Source organism: Melanostigma gelatinosum (assembly GCF_949748355.1).
Source record: "Melanostigma gelatinosum genome assembly, chromosome: 23".
Classification (NCBI taxonomy): domain Eukaryota; kingdom Metazoa; phylum Chordata; class Actinopteri; order Perciformes; family Zoarcidae; genus Melanostigma; species Melanostigma gelatinosum.
In genome coordinates, this window is record NC_136656.1 from 1,872,055 (window position 1) to 1,888,357 (window position 16,303).

Sequence of the window (16,303 nt, forward strand, 5' to 3'; positions counted from 1 at the left end):
AGAGAGACGTGTGCGTTCAGTACCAAGCTCAGATCCATGAATGCAAAACGTTTCATCACAACCGATATAAAGCGTTCAAAACAACAGACGTGCGACATCTGCTGGACAATCCCTGTTATTGCATCTGTGAGGAACTAATGCGTAACCAATGTCAGGTGTAACCAAAGTTAATGATGCGTTCAGGTGTAACCAAAGTAAATGATGCGTTCAGGTGTAACCAAAGTTAATGATGCGTTCAGGTGTAACCAAAGTAAATGATGCGTTCAGGTGTAACCAAAGTAAATGATACGTTCAGGTGTAACCAAAGTAAATGATACGTTCAGGTGTAACCAAAGTTAACGATGCGTTCAGGTGTAACCAAAGTAAATGATACGTTCAGGTGTAACCAAAGTAAATGATACGTTCAGGTGTAACCAAAGTAAATGATACGTTCAGGTGTAACCAAAGTTAATGATGCGTTCAGGTGTAACCAAAGTAAATGATGCATTCAGGTGTAACCAAAGTAAATGATACGTTCAGGTGTAACCAAAGTAAATGATACGTTCAGGTGTAACCAAAGTTAACGATGCGTTCAGGTGTAACCAAAGTAAATGATACGTTCAGGTGTAACCAAAGTAAATGATACGTTCAGGTGTAACCAAAGTAAATGATGCGTTCAGGTGTAACCAAAGTTAATGATGCGTTCAGGTGTAACCACAGTTAATGATGCGTTCAGGTGTAACCAAAGTAAATGATGCGTTCAGGTGTAACCAAAGTTAATGATGCGTTCAGGTGTAACCAAAGTTAATGATGCGTTCAGGTGTAACCAAAGTAAATGATGCGTTCAGGTGTAACCAAAGTTAAAGGATTGTTCTGTTCTGCAGAGCTCGGAGTTCTCACACAACTTGACAGAATCATCAAATAAAGAGTTCAGGTGCAGACGCGTCTGTTTTTATGTTTGATTTTGTTCGTTAAGCACAATTACAATGTTCAACACGTTTATGGACATAAACCCGTTAAAGTGACCCGTCAGAAGAGACGGTCCATTTCAAAGGTCGAGTGAGTGAAAGTGAAACCTGCCCACCAGGTGGCGTGACTCGATCATTGAAGCTGCTGTTCATCAGTTCATTGAGACATTTGTGTGAATGTTTCTCAAGGAAGAAGATTCCCACAGAGCCGGTCTGAATAAACACATCCGAACATGATGCGCTGAACTGTGTTGAGGTTCACTCGTTTCACTGGAACGCTGTCAACTCAGGTGTGATGTCATTCCCAACTCTGACTTACAGAACTTACACAACCTTTCATCTTATACTTTGATTCATGATAGAATAACTGCACAAATGACATCCCATAATCCTCAAAATACAAACGAATGTACAGGTTATCAGAGTAAAGTCATAAATCATAATGCAGCCATATCTATCCATCTATTCCTATAAATCTTTACTTGTATGTATTTATTTTTACATCGATTTATTCATTTTTAAATTTAGTTCCTTACTTCTGGCTGGTAATGTAACTGTGCAGATTGTTACAGGAATAAGAAATGCAAACAATTGTAAAGATTATTGAATAAAGCATGTTTATGGAGGAGGAAAGCTGCCAAAAGAAAATAAACAAAAAATGACTTAATGAATAAATAAATATGCCAAAAGATATACCAAAAACTAATAAAATATACATGTATGCATTTATTAATTGGTAAATTTATATTTCTGATTTTATTTGCCTATTGTTTTTAATATGATTTTTTTGCATTTATTATCCATTTTGTATCTTTTAATTTATAATTTTTTTGTTTTGCCAGGTTCCCTCCTCCATACAATAAGCTAAGAAAAAATACACTATTTTAGAAAAATGGAATAATAAAAATATAAGAATATTGCCTTCGTCACACTTATATTGGCCGATATATCTGCAATGTCACAGGTTGAAGCTCTTCTTCATCATTCCAGGACGAGATCGTCTCTCCTTTTAGCATCAGCTCGAGCTGCAGAACAACCAGAGAGAGAAAGTGTTCAGGGAGTGAGCGTGGCTTCACCTTCTTCCTGCTTTCTACCCGATGTGGCTTCATGGTTGTTGCTGTGACAACCAGCTCTCACTCTTCCCGTCCAGTGAAAACCACGTACCTCCAAATGTGTTGACTTTTAAATGGTACAGTCTTCCACTGAAAACCACAGAATCAAACCCGTCATCAGCCACAAGAGAGGCCGTCGCTCACATGTCAGTGAAACAGGAAATGAAGCAGCCACATGAACAACAAAGACTGGAAACTGTCGAGCTGCTAGTTCAGTGTAATGCTAAAGTAATGCTAAAGTAATGCTAAAGTAATGCTAAAGTAATGCTAAAGGAATGCTAAAGGAATGCTCAAACAGTCCAACACTGACAGGGATTGATTTCTATGACTATATCCTCAGAGGTGTTCTTACCTCGAGCCCTCCTGCAGAACAAGTATATGCACATTATGAGCACGACAGTGTAGAGGACGAACAGCAGGCTGGTACACAGCAGCCTGGGCAGAGACAAGAGAGGAGGAGGAGGAGGAGGAGGAGGAGGAGGAGGAGGAGGAGGAGGAGGAGGAGGGACATCTGTCGGCTGAGGTCCCACTGTGAGGAAGAACAGGAGTTTCAAACATGAAACATAATCACTTCTGATCTCATTCAAATCTTAAATCAAATGTATCTGTTGTTTAATAAAGCCATATCAATACTGTCAACAGGGCGCAACAAGAGGACACAAGCAGCAGAGATCGCTCTCATCACTGTGGTTCTTCTAGTGGAGTTAACGTGATGAAGTGTCCTCTAGGATGCTCTTCTAGTGGAGTTAACGTGATGAAGTGTCCTCTAGGATGCTCTTCTAGTGGAGTTAACGTGATGAAGTGTCCTCTAGGATGCTCTTCTAGTGGAGTTAACGTGATGAAGTGTCCTCTAGGATGCTCTTCTAGTGGAGTTAACGTGATGAAGTGTCCTCTAGGATGCTCTTCTAGTGGAGTTAACATGATGAAGTGTCCTCTAGGATGCTCTTCTAGTGGAGTTAACATGATGAAGTGTCCTCTAGGATGCTCTTCTAGTGGAGACAACATGATGAAGTGTCCTCTAGGATGCTCTTCTAGAGGAGACAACATGATGAAGTGGCCTCTAGGATGCTCTTCTAGTGGAGTTAACGTGATGAAGTGTCCTCTAGGATGCTCTTCTAGAGGAGACAACATGATGAAGTGGCCTCTAGGATGCTCTTCTAGTGGAGTTAACGTGATGAAGTGTCCTCTAGGATGCTCTTCTAGTGGACTTAACGTGATGAAGTGTCCTCTAGGATGCTCTTCTAGTGGAGTTAACGTGATGAAGTGTCCTCTAGGATGCTCTTCTAGTGGACTTAACGTGATGAAGTGTCCTCTAGGATGCTCTTCTAGTGGAGTTAACGTGATGAAGTGTCGTCTAGGATGCTCTTCCAGAGGAGACAACATGATGAAGTGCCCTCTAGGATGCTCTTCTAGTGGAGTTAACTTGATGAAGTGCCCTCTAGGATGCTCTTCTAGTGGAGTTAACGTGATGAAGTGTCCTCTAGGATGCTCTTCTAGTGGAGTTAACGTGATGAAGTGCCCTCTAGGATGCTCTTCTAGTGGAGTTAACGTGATGAAGTGCCCTCTAGGATGCTCTTCTAGTGGAGTTAACGTGATGAAGTGTCCTCTAGGATGCTCTTCTAGAGGAGACAACATGATGAAGTGTCCTCTAGGATGCTCTTCTAGAGGAGACAACATGATGAAGTGTCCTCTAGGATGCTCTTCGAGTGGAGTTAATGTGATGAAGTGTCCTCTAGGATGCTCTTCTAGTGGAGTTAACGTGATGAAGTGTCCTCTAGGATGCTCTTCTATAGGAGACAACATGATGAAGTGTCCTCTAGGATGCTCTTCTAGAGGAGACAACTTGATGAAGTGCCCTCTAGGATGCTCTTCTAGAGGAGACAACATGATGAAGTGTCCTCTAGGATGCTCTTCTAGTGGAGTTAACGTGATGAAGTGTCCTCTAGGATGCTCTTCTAGTGGAGTTAACGTGATGAAGTGTCCTCTAGGATGCTCTTCTAGAGGAGACAACATGATGAAGTGTCCTCTAGGATGCTCTTCTAGAGGAGACAACATGATGAAGTGTCCTCTAGGATGCTCTTCTAGAGGAGTTAACATGATGAAGTGTCCTCTAGGATGCTCTTCTAGAGGAGACAACATGATGAAGTGTCCTCTAGGATGCTCTTCTAGAGGAGACAACATGATGAAGTGTCCTCTAGGATGCTCTTCTAGAGGAGACAACATGATGAAGTGTCCTCTAGGATGCTCTTCGAGTGGAGACAACTTGATGAAGTGTCCTCTAGGATGCTCTTCTAGTGGAGTTAACGTGATAAAGTGTCCTCTAGGATGCTCTTCGAGTGGAGTTAATGTGATGAAGTGTCCTCTAGGATGCTCTTCTAGTGGAGTTAACGTGATGACGTGTCCTCTAGGATGCTCTTCTAGTGGAGTTAACATGATGACGTTCCCTCTAGAGACAAGAAACACTGGGAGCAGCCTATAAAACGACCTACATGTCTTCAACCTAAAACATCTTAAACATCGGTAAACAGTAACGAGGAAGCAGGACATCATGTCACCTGACACAGCCAGCCAGCTCTGCGGTGACTTCCCCTTCGTGGGGTGTTCACACATGTAGAAGCCTTCGTCAGTCCTGGACACCGCTGGGAGGACCATCTTTCCTGCATCCTCAGTGCCGATGGGAACATCATTTCTGTAGAACGCAGCGGAGAAATCCGACGTCGGATTCGGTGCTTTTCTCTCCTTGTAGAAACATTGAATGGTCACGTTCACTCCCTCTGTCACGGGAAGTGCAGGGCTCTCCAGGATCACGACACCGGCTGAAATACAGTCGAGAAAACCCACTGTCATGTTCTCCACAGTGTTTGTAGATATTTGTAGTTCTTTTTTGTTGACACATGGTGTCTCCAGCTGCTTATTTCACCGAGAGACAAAGATGAACCTGTGGGCCACGATGCTGGTGTTTCTAAAAGTCTGAAGCAACTAAAGTGAATTCTATGTGTATATTTGAGCGTATTAATGCTCTCTGTACAGAGGAAGACGCTTTGACTTTACTCTCAAAATGTTTCACTTCATCTCTCCGTCTTTACCACAATTCTAAAACTGCCTCAATATTCTTCTCTTCCACCAAACAAGCGTCATGAAGTCGACCGGCTCTACGTTTGTATACTTCTCGATCTGTCACCATTTGCCCCACAACAGCTGTTGGTGTTCAACCTGTCCTCCCAGAATCCTCCCAGATAAGTTTAATGCCGACATACCAGTCACTGTGATGTTGACGGGGCTGCTGCACTCGCCCTGCTTGGACTGACACCAGTACACTCCGGTGTCCGATGGGTAGACGTTCTTCAGGGCGCAGGCGCCGCCGCCCTCGCAGGGCCGGGACCTCTTGAAGGAGTTGTTCCCCATCAACGTCCAGACGCTGGAGTTTGTCGGCGCCGCACACGTCACAGAGACGTGCTCATACCGAAAGAACTGAGACTTGTCGGGACGGATGCTCAGTGTGGCTGCTGGCAGTGCGAACAGAGAAATGACAGAAACGCTTTTTAAAAACAAACAAACATCAGTTTGACATCTGTTATCGTACAAATAAAGTTTCGTGACCATGATCCAGCAAACTTTTGCAGCTTTTACACTTTTGCAGCTCGGGTTCAAAGACCCGATGCCAAGAGGACAGCAGAACATTTTTAAGCAAACTTCATATTACCAAAACAAAAAAACTCCAGACTTCATCATCAACAATCAAATCAAGATAACTCACTAATCCGCGTTATGTAATGTAGATTTTTGGTCATCCTGTATTTATTAGAGCATATTCATATCTTACCCGTACTGTTACTCTGTAAATTACTCTGAACTTTTCTGCTTCTGGTCAGATCTCTAAACTACATTTCGTGCTGGTTGTCGAATGAACAAAGAAAAAGAAACAAGTTACATTGTAATTATTGAAAGAAGTAGATTTTCTTACACAGTATCAGGCAGAGGGAAGCAGCCTCCATCCTGTGTCGCTGCTGTTTGAGTTCATCTCGTCGAGCATCAGCTCTACCCACATCCTGAGTGAAAGGAAATGGTGACAACCGAATAATCGATTCATATCTTCTTTTTTTCTATTCAAAACGTCACAGACCAAGACTGTAAAAACAATGTTATATTTGTTGAATAACTGAAACAGTTGCCATTGTTACGACTTTATTTTCTTCTCAACCTGCTTCACACGGTACAACATGTAAAGAATTAAAACAAAGCTCTTCCTCTTCACTAATGAAAAAAAACACTTCGTGCTGGTCACAGAGGTTTGGTGCTTATGAGTCACATTTCTGTAAACACAGAACAGCCACATCATTTACCTGAATAGCCAAATAATACTAGAACAAATAAGAAATGTGTTTAAACGAGACCGATATCTCCAATATAACGGGACTATATAGCACTCAGCTTGTGGAGCACAAACAGCTAAATAAATACATTTGAATGACTGAACAGCGATGTCTCTTTCAAGAAATGGTGACCCGGTTAAAGACGAGGATTGGATGCGAGTACGAGTGAATGGCGTGAATGAGGCGAATACGCGAAATTCGCCTCATTCACGTGACGCTTAAAGCCTCTCAGGGTTGAAACTATGTGTATAACTATAAATGTATGTGTATATGTATGTGTATAATGTATGTGTATAAATGTATGTGTATAATGTATGTGTATAAATGTATGTGTATAATGTATGTGTATAAATGTATGTGTATAATGTATGTGTATAAATGTATGTGTATATGTATGTGTATAAATGTATGTGTATATGTATGTGTATAATGTATGTGTATAAATGTATGTGTATAATGTATGTGTATAATGTATGTGTATAATGTATGTGTATAATGTATGTGTATAAATGTATGTGTATAATGTATGTGTATATGTATGTGTATATGTATGTGTATGAATGTATGTGTATAATGTATGTGTATATGTATGTGTTGTAACAGCCCCCCGGGGTGGTCAGGGGTGTTACTGGACAATATGCAATACTTATAAAGACACGGAGACTTAAAGACGTGGCAATCAAATACTTTACTGGGGTATTGGTAACGACACAGCAGCCACACAGCCAATACAAGTCCGTTAAGCAAGAGAAGGGTCTAGGTGCAGTTCCGGGGTCTGATACACAAGGCGCAATTCTCGTACGGTCCAGGGATTGGGCAGGGGCGTCGTTCTCCTCCAAGCAGGGGTCAGTAGCCGGGGGCAATCCAGTTGGGGTAGTCTTCCGTTCCAGGGTCGTTTGCTAAGTAGTCTCACAATATCTCACCGTCTTGAATGGTTTCACCTAAGTTACTCTCTCGACTTCACATCTTCCTTCTCCTTTTATATCCGCCCATGAAGCTCCACTGGCCGGCTCTCTCAGGTGTGCCTTGTTGCGCTGATTGCCTGCTGGCACTAAGGGAGCGTGTGCAAAGTGCAATCCATTTCTCTCTGGTAGTCTGTAGTATCTTCCTGCCATCACTACTCCCTGGGCTCGCCCACCCCGGCTGCCACACACCCCCCCCCTTAAATCTGACCTGGGGGGAGGACTGCTCCAGGAACACCAGGCGTCCCTGCGGGACAAGGCATCGGCGTTTCCGTGAGCGGCACCGGATCTGTGGACGACAGAGAAGGCATAGGGCTGCAGAGACAGAAACCAGCGGGTGACCCGGGCGTTATTTTCTTTATTTCTCGACATCCATACCAATGGGGCATGGTCGGTGACCAGAGTGAACTTTCGTCCCAATAAGTAATATTTGAGCTCGCCCAGGGCCCACTTGATGGCTAGGCATTCTTTTTCCACTGTGGAATATTTCTGTTCCCTGGGCAAGAGTTTTCTGCTGATGTATGTTATCGGGTGTTCCTCACCATTTTGTACTTGGGCCAGGACGGCGCCTACCCCGGTCTCTGATGCGTCGGTCTGGACCACCAACGGTTTCTCAAAGTCCGGGGTCACCAACACTGGTTCTGAACACAGCACCCTCTTGAGGTTCTCGAAGGCCTCCTCTGTCTCTGCTGTCCACTGGATCCGCTCTGGCAGCCGGTTTCCTGTTAGGTCCGTCAGGGGAGCTGCAAGGGAGGAAAAGTGGGGGACAAATCGCCTGTAATAGCTCGCCAGTCCAATAAATGCCCTTACTTGTTTCTTGGTGAGGGGGCGGGGCCATTCCCGGATCGCCTCGACCTTCCCTACCTGGGGCTTGACGCAACCTCGCCCAATGGTGTACCCCAGGTAATCCGCATCTCGGAGGCCGAGGCGACACTTTTTGGGGTTAGCTGTTAGCCCCGCTCCCCTCAGGGCTCGGAGCACGGCGTCGACCCGACGCAGGTGAGTCCCCCACTCCTCCCCATGTACGACGATGTCGTCTAGGTACGCCGCGGCATACTCTCGGTGGGGCCGAAGGACTTGGTCCATCAGCCTCTGGTAGGTAGGTGGGGCCCCGTGTAGACCGAAGGGGAGCCGTTTGTACTGGTACAGCCCCTCGGGGGTGGCGAAGGCTGTCTTCTCTCTGGCCTCGGGGGCCAAGGCCACTTGCCAGTAGCCCTTCGTGAGGTCCAGGGTGGTAATGAATCTGGCACTCCCTACCCGTTCGATCATCTCGTCCACTCGTGGCATCGGGTAGGCGTCGAATTTGGAGATCTGGTTGAGCTGGCGGAAGTCATTGCAGAACCTGACTGAGCCGTCAGGTTTGGGGACGAGGACGATGGGGCTACACCAATCGCTTCTGGAGGGCTCGATTATGTCCGCCTGCAACATTTTGCGTACCTCTGTCTCAATGGCGGTCCTCCTGGCTTCTGGCACCCGATACGGCCTGAGACGTACCTTCTTCCCAGGTTCGGTATGTATGTGATGGTGGATGAGGTCGGTGTACCCCGGCTCTGGGGAGAAGACGTCCCGGAATCGGTCCACTAGCTCGCGGAGGTCTTGCTTTTGGCTGGGGGTCAGCTGCTCTCCCATGGGGACCTCTACTGCCTCCGTCTTTCCTGTGGTGGGAGGGGAAGAGAGAGAGAGGGAAAATAGGGCCTCACGGGCCACCCATTTTTTTAGCAGGTTAATGTGATACACCTTTGTTGGATGTCGTCGCCCTGGTTGTCTTACCCTGTAGTTCACTTCTCCTATTTTTTCCATTATTTCATAGGGTCCATTCCACCGAGCCAGGAATTTGCACTCAGATGTGGGGACTAATACCAGGACTCGGTCCCCCGGGCTAAATTCTCTGGGCTGGGTTCCCCTATTGTAGACCCGGGCTTGGGCAGTCTGGGCCTCGGCCATGTGTTCTCGAACCATCGGCCAAATTATTGCCATTCTCTCTCTTACCTCTTCCACGTGTTCCACCAGCGTACGGTGGGGTGATGGCTGGTGTTCCCAGGCCTCTTTGGCCAGGTCGAGGAGTCCCCGGGGCCGTCTTCCGTACAACAGCTCGAAGGGGGAAAATCCCGTGGAGGCCTGGGGAACCTCACGAATGGAGAACATGAGGAAAGGGAGCAGCTGATCCCAATTACGTCCGTCTGCCTCCATGGCTTTCCGGAGCATCCGTTTCAGGGTCTGATTAAACCTCTCTACTAGGCCGTCTGTCTGCGGGTGGTATACCGACGTTCTTAACTGGTTTACCTTCATTAGCCCGCACAGGTCCCTCATGATTCTTGACATGAAGGGGGTCCCCTGATCAGTCAAGATCTCGTCCGGGATGCCTACACGAGAAAATAACATCATTAATTCCCTGGCAATACCTTTGGTGGCCATGGTCCGAAGGGGAATGGCCTCTGGGTAGCGAGTGGCGTAATCCAGCACCACCAAGATGTACTGGAATCCCTTACTGGACCTTGGGAGGGGTCCCACCAAATCCATCGCAATCCTACTGAAGGGAATTGAAATAATGGGTAAGGGGATCAGCGGATTGCGATGGTGCGGCTGGGGGGCGACCCGCTGGCAGTCAGGACAGCTCCGGCAGTAGTCCTCCACCGTTTTTTTCACCCCGGGCCAGTAAAACCGGGCCTTGATTCTTTCCAGGGTTTTCTCCACCCCCAGGTGGGCCCCCAACAGGTGGGTGTGGGCCATCTGGAGCACCACCGACACAAAAGGGCGGGGCACCAATAACAACTCAAGGGGTGCCCCGTCCTTCATTACCACTTGATACAACAAATTAGCTTTAATGGCAAAGTGAGGGTAAATTATTTGTCTTACCCCATCCATGGGTTTGCCGTCCACCACGGACACCTGTCGCAGGGCATTTTGGAGGTTGGCGTCCTCCAGCTGGGCGGTCCCGAAGCGTCCCGCTAGAGGGGCAGGCAGGGGTTGGTCCTCGGGGTTTAGTGGGAACAAATCAGCCCAGGCGTCCTCACTGGCCTGGCTTGGATCCCTTTCTTCGGGGGCTGGAAGAGGGTCCTCCTCCCTGGCTGGACGAATGGCGGCTTCCGCGGCCCGGACGGCGGCGCTGGCGGCGCCTTCTGAGAGGGGGGACGTGGAGCTCAGGGGGTCGGCCCCCTGAAACCCACACAACTTTCCTGGCGTGCGGTGTGGTTTTCGTGGTGGGGCTTTCTTCCCGTTGGCCAGGCCTCTCCATAGCCCCGGGAAGACAGTGGAGTCCCTTCCGATCAGGAGGTCCACCGGTAGGTCGGGTACCACCCCTGCCGGTCCGGTGCTCTTCCCCTGGGTGGTGTGAAGCTCTAGGATCGCGGTGGGGTAGTCTCTGGTCTCCCCGTGAATACAGGTGACTGATACTGTACTTTTCAGGTAGGGTAGCTCGACGAAGTCGGGGCGGACGAGGGTGACGGCGCTGCCGGAGTCGACCAGGGCGGCCGCGTCATGCCCGTTCGCTCGTACTGGGGTGAGTGGGGCCGAATCGCCCTGTTGGGCCCAACAGGTGGTCAGTAGTCCACAGGGGTGACTAGTCTCGCTAGCTGTGGGCATGGGGGCGTCCCCCCGCTGTGGGCAGTTCCAGGCAATATGTCCCATCTCACCACAGTCATAACACCTGCGGGTGTCGGGGGTTAACAGGGATCTGCGCTGGGGGGTTTCCACGGGAGGGGTCCTCATGGCCGGCTCTCGTGGGGAATCTCCATGTTTCAACAGTCGGGGCCGGGTGGATATTTCCATCTTGGGCGGTCTTCCCCCACGCACCAGAGCCTGCGCCGCTTGCCAGCCCTCCATTACCTCAGTCAGTTCCTCGAGACTGCGGGGATTTTTTTGTCCTGCCAATTTTTTTGCTTCAAACGGTAATGACCTCAGTAACTTATCCATGATTACCCGATCAAGGGGGGAAAATGAGAGGGGCTCCGACATCAGCCAGGCGGTAGTGATCCGCGTGATATCATACAGTTGCGCTCTTGGAGAGAGGGTGGCATCATAATTCCACTCATGAAATCGCTGCGCTTTTGTCAGAAGAGTCACCCCGCTACGCTGAAGCACTTCCTCCTTCAGTGCTGCGTAGGTGACGGGTGAAATATTGGCTAGGTCTTGGTAAGCCCGTTGCGCGGTGCCCGTCAAAAAAGGAGCGATCAAGTCTGCCCACCGTTCCTCGGGCCATTGTTCACGTTTTGCAGTGATTTCGAAAGTCAGAAGGAAAGCTTCCACTTCGTCACTGGCTGTTTGTTTAACCAGGAAGCGCGAGGGATTCACTCGCTCCAGTCGTTTCACTTCCTGTTGGTTGGTTTGCAACTCCATATATTTTTCCATTTGCTGGTGGTGTTGGTGTTGTGTTTGCTGTTGAAGTTGCAGCATTTGTACTTGCATCTGCATTGCCTCTTCGTGCCTCCTCTGAGTCTCCGCATTGCTGGCTATGAGACCTGCGAGAAGCTCCTGCACAGGGTTGGGCGCGGACATTTTGATGTCGATACGACGCGTAATATAAATATTAGATATTGTCCAGAAGCCGGTTAGAATGCCCACATTCTCCACCAATGTAACAGCCCCCCGGGGTGGTCAGGGGTGTTACTGGACAATATGCAATACTTATAAAGACACGGAGACTTAAAGACGTGGCAATCAAATACTTTACTGGGGTATTGGTAACGACACAGCAGCCACACAGCCAATACAAGTCCGTTAAGCAAGAGAAGGGTCTAGGTGCAGTTCCGGGGTCTGATACACAAGGCGCAATTCTCGTACGGTCCAGGGATTGGGCAGGGGCGTCGTTCTCCTCCAAGCAGGGGTCAGTAGCCGGGGGCAATCCAGTTGGGGTAGTCTTCCGTTCCAGGGTCGTTTGCTAAGTAGTCTCACAATATCTCACCGTCTTGAATGGTTTCACCTAAGTTACTCTCTCGACTTCACATCTTCCTTCTCCTTTTATATCCGCCCATGAAGCTCCACTGGCCGGCTCTCTCAGGTGTGCCTTGTTGCGCTGATTGCCTGCTGGCACTAAGGGAGCGTGTGCAAAGTGCAATCCATTTCTCTCTGGTAGTCTGTAGTATCTTCCTGCCATCACTACTCCCTGGGCTCGCCCACCCCGGCTGCCACAGTGTATATGTATGTGTATAATGTATGTGTATAATGTATGTGTATAAATGTATGTGTATAATGTATGTGTATATGTATGTGTATATGTATGTGTATATGTATGTGTATGAATGTATGTGTATAATGTATGTGTATATGTATGTGTATAAATGTATGTGTATAATGTATGTGTATATGTATGTGTATAAATGTATGTGTATAATGTATGTGTATATGTATGTGTATAATGTATGTGTATAATGTATGTGTATAAATGTATGTGTATAATGTATGTGTATATGTATGTGTATATGTATGTGTATGAATGTATGTGTATAATGTATGTGTATATGTATGTGTATAAATGTATGTGTATAATGTATGTGTATATGTATGTGTATATATGTATGTGTATAAATGTATGTGTATAATGTATGTGTATAATGTTGTGTATATGTATGTGTATATGTATGTGTATATGTATGTGTATAATGTATGTGTATAATGTATGTGTATAATGTATGTGTATAATGTATGTGTATATGTATGTGTAAAAATGTATGTGTATAATGTATGTGTATAAATGTATGTGTATAATGTATGTGTATATGTATGTGTATATGTATGTGTATGAATGTACGTGTATAATGTATGTGTATATGTATGTGTATAAATGTATGTGTATAATGTATGTGTATATGTATGTGTATATATGTATGTGTATAAATGTATGTGTATAATGTATGTGTATAATGTTGTGTATATATATGTGTATAATGTATGTGTATAATGTATGTGTATAAATGTATGTGTATAAATGTATGTGTATAATGTATGTGTATATGTATGTGTATAAATATATGTGTATAATGTATGTGTATAATGTATGTGTATATGTATGTGTATAAATGTATGTGTATAATGTATGTGTATATGTATGTGTATATATGTATGTGTATAAATGTATGTGTATAATGTATGTGTATAATGTTGTGTATATGTATGTGTATATATGTATGTGTATAAATGTATGTGTATAATGTATGTGTATAATGTTGTGTATATATATGTGTATAATGTATGTGTATAATGTATGTGTATAAATGTATGTGTATAAATGTATGTGTATAATGTATGTGTATATGTATGTGTATAAATATATGTGTATAATGTATGTGTATAATGTATGTGTATATGTATGTGTATAAATGTATGTGTATAATGTATGTGTATATGTATGTGTATATATGTATGTGTATAAATGTATGTGTATAATGTATGTGTATAATGTTGTGTATATGTATGTGTATATATGTATGTGTATAAATGTATGTGTATAATGTATGTGTATAATGTTGTGTATATGTATGTGTATAATGTATGTGTATAATGTATGTGTATAAATGTATGTGTATAAATGTATGTGTATAATGTATGTGTATATGTATGTGTATAAATATGTGTATAATGTATTTGTATAAATGTATGTGTATATGTATGTGTATAATGTATGTGTATAAATGTATGTGTATAATGTATGTGTATAAATGTATGTGTATAATGTATGTGTATAAATGTATGTGTATAATTGTATGTGTATAATGTATGTGTATAAATGTATGTGTATAAATGTATGTGTATAATGTATGTGTATATGTATGTGTATGAATGTTTGTGTATAAATATATGTGTATAATGTATGTGTATAATGTATGTGTATATGTATGTGTATAATGTATGTGTATACATATAACTATACTATACATACTCGTTCCAGCCAGGTTTGATGTTATGGGTCTTATTATGATGCTTGTAGTAGGGCTTGCTGTCTTTATACAGAGCACTTACTATATCATTGTACATGAAGCAGAGATCTCTCCTATGCACCACATCCTTACAGTTAACGTCAGTACACACAGCTGCATCTCTAGCTAGATGAATATGACTGAAGGACTGGTCTGTACGAGCAGAATACACTAAGACGTCCTCTTCAGTGAGAGTTGACCAGTCAAGTTTTTCTGTGTTGACACTATTTCCATTTCTAGATAGCGCCGGCAGATGTTCAACATTTATCGACATAGCAAAAGGTATATGATGAGTTGTTGCTGCGCCATAAAGAATGCCCATACATCCCAATGAAGCATGAGCATCAGCTGTACCAATACAATGGTCCAGCCATGATGTAGTGTGCCAGGCCTCACTAATGTATGTATAGCTATCTGTAGGCAAAAGCACTTTGCTTGATAATATAAAATAATTGTCTTTACAAAACTGAGCCATGTGCTTGGCAAATACTGAGCTTGTGTCTGAGATATCTGCATTCATATCCCCAATAACATAAATACTAGAAGAAGTATTGTCTTGAATGAAGGAATTGATGAAGGCAAGCCTATTTAGATATTCATCCTCATTGTGATTGCACTCATAGGGTGTATAAACATTTAGGATAGTGAATTCCTTATCATCATGAGTAAACTGTATTGCAACACACCAGTCAACACTAAGCCTGACCACATTTATCAAAGAGTCAAGCTTCTTATTCCAGAGAATAGCCACACCCCCTGGAATCCTTCCTCTGACTATTCCCATGCCAAAGTCAGTTGTAGACTCCCCAGCACCATGAAAGTTATCATTAAAAGAGTTGAGTTTTTCCAAGTCTTGCTTCGGTAAGAATGTCTCTTGTAAACATCGTATGTCACAATTCTCCAAAAGGTTGTCAACAACCATGCGGCGAGCTTTATCCCCAACGCTCTGCCCACACGCAGGCCACGACAGTTGTACGACAAAACCCGGATCTACATTTAGCAAGGCAAGTGAGTGCCCATAGCACCAGCAGGCAAACTTATTCCCCCCACAGCAAGTGCATGGTTAGAGCCGTACTAATACAATTGCAGTACTAGCTGCTCTCACACAAATGAGCTAACACAACTTTCTGCCTTCTGCTCTGTATTTAAGGCGAGATATGTTTGGCCTTAGAATGGTAGTGACTGTCTGTTCGTGACTTATATATTATATTATATTTAAATGACGGATTGTCATGAATTTCTACTCAGAAATTTTCATCAGAATGCATTGTGATAACTGTGTTTTCCCCCTGACTTTTCATCTGGCATGCAAGCCATTACTTAAAGTAGTTACCTGTTGGCTTCTAGGAATAATTCTCAGTGTTCTGCCTGGTGTGACCTAAATGGTACCTAAATGGGACAGGTTAACAGGCCTCAGCCTCTCGCAAACTGTCTAGTCCCCTGCACAACAAGTCCCCTGTTGAGAATGAAACTCATGTTGAGGAGAAAACTCAGGGGAACAGACTTAGGTCGAGGCGTTTAGCTCAATTCAAGCAATAAGGTTTATTTGTAACAGAAGTATTATGTCCAGCAGTTAAACGTGCATGGACCTCGAAAAAAGTTCACTCTGTAGGAGCGAATGAAAAGCTAAAAGGCGCTTAGACAGAGTGCGCGAGCGGTGAATAGGTTCTTCGGATGGAAGCCTATTGGTTGAATACTAAGTAGGAGGCGGATCTGTTTCTATCTTACAGACAGCCGGTTGGAGCTCTGGGCATCTCCGCCCACACTGGCTCACGTCCGGGTCCCGCCTTCTCTGGAACGTCAGTGTGTGTGAAATGTTGATGTAACAGCATATTGTTATGTTCGGCCGACTAGATAAGCTAGGCGCTAGATATGCAAGGGCGCCTCTTTCTATCTCTAAGATGGAGCAGGCAGTTGAAGCTAGTTCTCTGTAAGACTATGTGACATTTAACTGGGGCAAAAGCTATCCTTCAGAGTTCTAGTCCTTTCCACTTTGTT

The 16,303-nt window shown here is 44.7% G+C and overlaps 1 protein-coding gene across 1 annotated transcript; it reads right to left on the bottom strand.

Moving 5' to 3' along the window:
• Positions 1-951: 951 nt before the first annotated feature.
• Positions 952-9,170, bottom strand: LOC306796757 (uncharacterized protein). The gene is made up of 7 exons (XM_079295827.1): positions 9,165-9,170; positions 8,421-9,049; positions 6,024-6,108; positions 5,317-5,565; positions 4,615-4,875; positions 2,412-2,588; positions 952-1,972 (listed from the first exon to the last, which is right to left on the bottom strand). Exons 2-7 carry the CDS (start codon positions 9,021-9,023, stop codon positions 1,929-1,931), a joined length of 1,419 nt encoding a protein of 472 aa, XP_079151953.1. The 5' UTR covers positions 9,024-9,049; positions 9,165-9,170; the 3' UTR covers positions 952-1,928.
• Positions 9,171-16,303: the final 7,133 nt, after the last annotated feature.